Source organism: Phaethon lepturus, unplaced genomic scaffold, assembly GCF_000687285.1.
Source record: "Phaethon lepturus isolate BGI_N335 unplaced genomic scaffold, ASM68728v1 scaffold4061, whole genome shotgun sequence".
Classification (NCBI taxonomy): Eukaryota; Metazoa; Chordata; class Aves; order Phaethontiformes; family Phaethontidae; genus Phaethon; species Phaethon lepturus.
Window position 1 is genome coordinate 31,673 of NW_010518380.1, and position 6,956 is coordinate 38,628.

At 52.8% G+C, this 6,956-nt stretch overlaps 2 protein-coding genes across 2 annotated transcripts in view; both read right to left on the reverse strand.

Moving 5' to 3' along the window:
- Positions 1-291, reverse strand: part of LOC104628202 (protocadherin-16-like) — a gene marked incomplete at its 3' end in the record, with an annotated part of 30,484 nt that extends 30,193 nt beyond the window's left edge. Inside the window, exon 1 of the mRNA XM_010296709.1 lies at positions 211-291. Within this exon, the coding sequence (XP_010295011.1) occupies positions 211-291 (81 nt within the window). The remainder of the gene's footprint in view (positions 1-210) is intronic.
- A 934-nt stretch (positions 292-1,225) lies between these two features.
- On the reverse strand, positions 1,226-3,001 carry LOC104628203 (protocadherin-16-like). The gene has a single exon (XM_010296710.1). The coding sequence runs from the start codon at positions 2,999-3,001 to the stop codon at positions 1,226-1,228; it is 1,776 nt and encodes a 591-aa protein (XP_010295012.1).
- Between the last annotated feature and the right edge of the window lie 3,955 nt (positions 3,002-6,956).

Genomic DNA, 6,956 nt, shown 5'->3' on the forward strand with positions numbered 1-6,956 from the left:
CCCCATCCTAAACTTGCCCCTGCTCCATGTCACTTCTCTATTCCACACCTGGCCCTTGCTCCCACCCAATTCCTCCTTCCCGCCACACTCTCCTCCACACTGCTATCCCATGTCCCCTGCACTCACCCACTCCACAAGCCCCTCTCCAGTGCTCCCATTCCATGCCCCTGTAGGGCACCCACGCACAACCCATAGACCGTTTTTTCTCACCAGCTCCACTTCCTCCTCCAGGCCCATCTGGAAGCCCTTCTCCCTGGCCAGCTTGCAGGACCTCCTCCTGCCTTGTCTCATGGGCCCCAGAATTCCTGTTCCCCCTCACCCCCTCCTCCTGACCCCATGGGCACTGCTCACCATCTGGCCCCAGAGCCCCTTGTGGCCCCAGCTAGACATCCCAGCACCCTATGACTCCAGCATGAAGTGCCCCAAACTTCACAGATGTTTGTTCCAATGGGTAGTCTTGGACGCTGCCTTGGTTGGCAGTGCCTTGCTGCACTACCGTACCCGTTCCCTACTGTCAGCCCCAAGCCCCACATCTCCCCATCCTGGCTCAGATGGGCTGCATCACCTGTTTCCAGCAACCAGGGCTCCAGGGCCTGAGCTGTGAATGAAACAGCAAATACAGGGAACACAAAATATACAAAATACAAACGGCATCAGTGGCACATCTCAGGGTCCTCAGAACCTGTCAGCACCTTTCCAGACCTCATCCGTGACCTCTCACTATGTGAAAGCTGATGCAGCACACATCTCAGCTCAAATCCCACAGGTGCTTTTTCCAAGGTAATATAACAACACCAATTGTGCATAATTAATGCTAACGTTCACAACCAGCCTTACAAACACTGATGAATTTAGGCTAATGACCTCACAGGGGGAGAGAGAAGTTAGCAGCTTGGCTACAAGCAGCTTCCTAGAGGTCTTACCCATGTTCCTGAGCACCATTTTGAGTGTCCTGGCCTGCAAGGCAGGTCAACATCATGCTTTGCACAAAGGACACCTTCAAGATGTGCCCATAGTATCAGTGATATCACCCAGTACTCACATGCATAAAGCGTGTAACAGTACTCTGCCCCATTTCTGACTCACATGGAGCATGGGGATCGCTGTTCTAGCATTCCTACTGACATCGCTGCCCACTAAGCCATGACAGCTGCACCAAACAGCATTCAGTGGCAGGTCTCCCACCCCAAGCATCTCACAGCTCTGGGCCATGCCCTCCTTAAGCTCAGCTCCCGACAGTTGTACCTACCCGTAAGAAGCAGGTCCCAACAGGGGTGTTCTCCTTCAGGGACACGTTGTAGAAATTACTCCTGAACACTGGCTCATTGTCATTGACATCCTGCAGGGCCACATGCACCACAGCTGAAGAAGAGAGCGCAGGGGTTCCCCTGTCTGTGGCCAGCACAGTCAGCTGAGGCTGAGGATCCTTCTCATAATCCAGTGGGGCAGTGGTGGTGATGATACCTGTGGCAGGGTCAATGGCAAACCAGCTGGAGTGGGTGTCACGGCCATGCACAATACTGTACCGCACCTCCCCATTGGGACCCTGGTCCTTGTCACGAGCTGTCACCTGCAGGACAAAGCTGCCTGGGTACACAACCTCAGGGATGCTTTGTTTGTACTCCTGCTGGTCAAAGAGTGGAGGGTTGTCATTGATATCCACCACTTGCAGCACAAAGGCTGATTCTGCCCGGAGTGGGGGTGTTCCTGAGTCAGTAGCTGTCACCCGCAAATCATAGGAGTCTCTTTCTTCCCGGTCCAGAAGTTGGTCCACACAGATCAGGTAGATGATGTTATCCTTGGTAGTGAGGGCAAACTTGCCATCCCCTCCCTCCAGTGTGACATTGACATTGGAGTACTCGCCATAATCTGGGTCAGACACAGAGATGCGTGCCACATACTGGCCAGGCTGGGCTCCTTCAGAGATCTGAGGGGAGCCATCTTCACTCAAGAAGATGATAGTCATGGTGGGCTGATTGTCATTGTAGTCACGCACATGAATAGTGACAAAGGCTGTGGTGACCTCAGGATGAACAGCCTTATCCCTTGCCTGCACCACCAGCTCATGCACCTTCCTTACTTCATAGTCTAGACCCTTGTTGAGCTTGATGACTCCCGTCCGGGAATCAATAGTAAAATACTGGTCAGGATCGCTCTGCCGCCGGTTGATCTCATAAATCACATCCCCATTGTCACCTTCATCTGCATCAGAGGCAAAGACCTGCAGGATGCTGCTGCCAGGTTTCAAATTCTCTGAGATGAGAGTATGATAGCGGCTCTGGTTGAAGCTAGGAGCATTGTCATTGATGTCCTGGATCGACACATCCAGTGTCATTTGTGTACTTCGGGGAGGAGAGCCACCATCATAGGCTTCCAACAGCAGCGAGTATGATGAACAGTTCTCCCGATCCAAGATGTTGCTGACCACCAGGTCCAAATACAGGACCCCATTGGGTCCTCGACGTGTTTCCAGGCGAAAGGCCTGCCCCACATTCTCTCCCTTAATCACATAGCCTTGTGTATTGAGTAAACCACTGTCAGCATCAAAGGCTGGGTCCAAGGGAAATCTGCTGCCAATAGGTGTGTGCTCTGGGATCTGGAAGGTGCTGTGTTGTTTGGGAAAGGCTGGAGCATGGTCATTGATGTCATTCACTTGGATGTTCACTTCTACTGTGATGCCCTCTGGAGTAACAGCAATGAAGCTGTAGCGGTCCCGAGTCTCTCGGTCCAGGACACGAGCTGTTTTGATGATACCAGTGTTCTCATCTATCCCCAGGTCAGTGGTAACACCACTGCCTTCCTGTGCTGAGATGAAATACATGTAGGCACTAGTTCCAGGGGGCAGGCCAGCGCTGATGTCCCCAATGATGGTGCCAGCTGGTTGCTCCTCATCTATTTGTAGATCCAGGGTGCCCAGGACGGCAGAGCCCTTCCCTGCTCTCAGGCCCCCAAGAATTAGTAGCTCCAGCAGAAGCACGGCTGACCCCTTCATCTGCTCCATTGCTAGTGACTTGCAGAGCAGAGGGTGGCTTGATCACCTTTGCAGTCTGTGCTTTAATCCTGCATGGAATGCAGACCAGAGGATGCCGGTTAAGAGGGAGCAGCAAAGGAAGGACAGAAAAAAAACATGGAGAGGGAAGGCCTGCCATGTACCTGCTGCCCAATTGCTCTGTATCACCGACCCCTCACAAGGAGCGAAGGCGAAAATGTGTCAGAGGAGAGGGTGCCCAGAATGAAGGCCTGGGGCAGCACATAAAGTCAGCCAAGCAGGTCACACCTGACAGTGCATTGAGGTTAGCACTTAGTACTCTATCACATAGACTATTTCCTACATAGTCAAGCATTCTTCCCAACCACCCGCCCTCCTGGCAACACTGGAGCCAGCTGCCCTAGAGCAGAGTGTTCCTGTGCCTTTAACAGCCGAATGCTTCCTGTGAGGCCGAGAGAGGCTGGCTGCAAGATGACAATTTTTGGACAAACAGCAGCCTAGCACCTCTCAACCTGAAAAAAGCTGGTCTTAAATTGGGAGAGGGCTCAACAAGTGACTGTGTGGAGACCCCACCCCCACCCCCTGCCCCCAGTAGTATGCCTTTCAGGACCACAGGGCTATAGGTGGCAAAAAACACATGAAGTGCAAATCTGGTGTCCCTGGGAAGGAACAGCAGAACTGGAGTGGGCTTACATCCAGTGAACAATAAATCAGAATGGCTGTATTGCAAAGGATGTACCCACAGCTGGGAATGCCCAGGATAAAATCAGGCAGGGCCCATTGTTTGGCCTGGCACAGAGATCTGTGGATGCCCCAAGCTGGTACCATGGAGGGTGGTGGCAGTGCAGCAGGAACGCAGCAATTCCCTCTGAACTGCCAGCTGCTCTGGCTCCTTCCCGGTCCCACACCCTCCACTGCTCACTCTCCTCCTTTGTCTCCTTCTCACTGCTCCTTGCTCATTCTGGCTCCTTCACTCCATTTCCCCCTGCCGTAGCTTCATTTCACTGCAGCAGTGGGGGAGGGACGAGCAGGGAGGAGCAGCTCCATGCAGCAACACCACTACTGGACACACTGGACATGCTCCCAGTGCTCAAAGGCTGTCAGCCCCCCAGGGCTCTGCCCACCCTCCCTGTGAACAGCCAGAGAAACTAAGCAGTCAAGGAGCTTGTGAAGAACACCAGCCCTAGTGCTGCTTTCAGCCCCCGGTAAACGAGGCTTAGTGGTCTGCAGGGATGGCGGCAGCATGAGCTCACACTTGGACTCTCTTGAAAGCATTTGCTGCTGGTCCCATAACCACACTCAGGAGCTGCTCATGTCAGACGCAGGACGGCAGGAACCTCCCTGTCTTGGGGGATGGAGGTGGCTGACACTGCCTAGTTTGGGGACTAAGAATATCAGCCCTTGATCTAAAGAACCCTACAGCAGTGTTAACCCTTTCCAGGGGACGTAGGATGATTATTCATGGGTCCTCTTTCCCACCTCGGGTCAGCTGTTTAGGTTCATTTTCCCTGTGGAAATCCTGGGTTAGTGACAGAAAGAAAAATATTAAAAAGTGTTTTCTACATAAGAAGTGTTTGTTTACTTCAGTGGGCATCCAGTGTCTAAGGTCTATGGCAAGTGAATCCACACACTCTTCTCGTACCTAGCAAGTATGAATCCTCGTTATCTCTCAGGAGCAGAAGTCAAGTTACTTTTATCCCTGTTGGGCGGCTAGCTGGGGATCTGCCACTAACTCAGTGGTCCTAGACAGGTCTCTCTCTCTCTCTGTTGGGGCTAGTCAGATTTCTCTAGCTGGAGGAGTAATTGCATACATCCAGAACATGCAGTGCTGGGGGCGTGGGGTCCAAGTTTGCTTCGGTGATGAAACTGCACCATCCTGTGACCCAGCTGCTGAGGTCATGGGAAGGTACAGGGCAGAGGGTTTAAAGCCTTGGCAGGAGGTTAGACAAAAACTAAATAAAAAGAAGAGTAGAAAAACAGGTAGAGGGACAAGGCTCCCTGGGGCAATCTCAGTGGCTGAGGACAGGATGAAGCTAAAGGGCCTTGGGTAATGCCTGGAACAGATTAGGGCAGAAACACGGGTAAAAAACCCACCTGGTTTGATTAGTGATGTGGCTCTTGAGAAGCAGAAGGGAGTGCATCAAGGCTTTGTGGGCTGCTGGCAAGGAGGAATGAAACTTGAAAAGCAAATCTTGGCAGTGTGAAGAGCATCTGAGAGCACTGTGGCAACCAGGGAACAGAAATAAGGGTACTTGGGGTGGGGAACTGGTGATGAAAGTCTGTGTAAACTTCTCCCTTTCCATACTCCCTGGATACAAGTGGATAGTTTCAGAGCCTAGCTACCTCTTTGGTAAGAGATGCAACTGCCAGGCTGCCAGATTGCACCAGTCCCGGACGGGCAGATGGCCATCCATGGTACTAGTAGGCCTCTGTTCCTAAGAAGCTTGAAGGCTCAGGTCATAAAGGAAGACAGCAGTGACCTCAGTGGATGCAGAGTCACCAAATCTGAACAGCTGCTTCCAATTAGCAGATAGCTCAGCGCTAGGGGCTGGCTTGACTGGTCCAGGCCCAGCCTGTGTAATGTGAGCCAGGCTGCCCTGCTCCCTCTCTGTCCCTCCCACCATAGGGCACTGAGTTCCCTAGTAAAAAATGGCAGCAGAATCCTCTGAAGAAAACTGCTAGCATGAGAATCTGTCCAGAGAGGTGCTTGGAGGTCCAGAGCCATAGCAAGGAGGTTGACAGGAAGGGCAGCTAAAATAGAGTGAGCTGCATATTGCAGCATCTCCACAAGCATCTCCAAGCCTAGGGCTAATAGGCCAGGGCACCACAGGAGAGGCTAGCCTACACTTAGCAGATTAAGTCACACTTAGAAAAAAAAGATATGGAATTACAGAGGGACCGTTGCATGCATCCCTGCCTGCCTGCCAGTGGCACCTCATATCTCATGACAGCCATGAGGAAGGGGAAGCAGGTCCACAGCGGCCCCAGCAGAGAAGCTGGAAAGACAGCACCCACTGTGCATGCCACAAACAGATGTCAGAGTGCTTGCTGTGCAAAAGCTCCATCAAAGCTGCAGATGCTGCTGATGCTATACCCAAAGTCTCACATGAGAGGCCATGACTCATGTAATGATGTTTTTGAGACTCCAGTCCAGATGAGGAAGGATTCAGAAGCCTCTTTAATCTTTGCTGAGCACCAGTCACTGACCTGGCATATGCTTTTCTCTTCTACACTCACAGAGATGTCTCTGAAGAGTTTGAGATTATCTGTCCTCAGAACCAGACAGAGTCCAGGCTTGCCTGCAGTGCAGCCTTAGGCTAACAACTCACTTTCAACCTCTACTTAGTCTGCCACTACCTACAGTCACCTGCATGCCTCATAGCCCTCTTACCACCTCCCAACTGGTCCTTCAAGGACCAGTACCCTATTGCTCACTCCCAGCCCAGCCACACAGCCTCATTTCTCTCTGATACGAGCTCTGAGCAATGACCAGTGGTGATGACCATTCTCTCATGAGCATGCAGTCAAGCTCCATTGCATCCCTGTGCATCCCATTTCTGTGACACAGCAGGGCTTCCTGCAGACTGTCCTGTCTCTGAAAACACTTCCCCCACAAAGGAAGCTCTAATAAATTTCCTCAGCATTAGCCAGTTCCCACAATCCCAGCGCACATGCATCTCAGCACTGACCTGGCCCCTGCCATACTGTATGCCCACTGCAGAGGTGCTGCAGGGCCTTGTTTGCTCCCTGTCCACCGGTGTCCCCAGGCTGTCAGGGTTCTCTCTCCCTCAGAGCTTCTGGGCAGCCCGGGACCCCTGACTCTTGGGGCTCCCAGTCCCCCTTAGGGCTTCCCAGCCGTCGGGCCCACCGCCTACTGGCGCTCCCTGTCCCCGTGCACAGCCCCGTCCCCAGGCGCTCTCGAGCGTCCCGCACAGTGCAATCTCCGTGCTGGAGCTCTGCCAGCCCC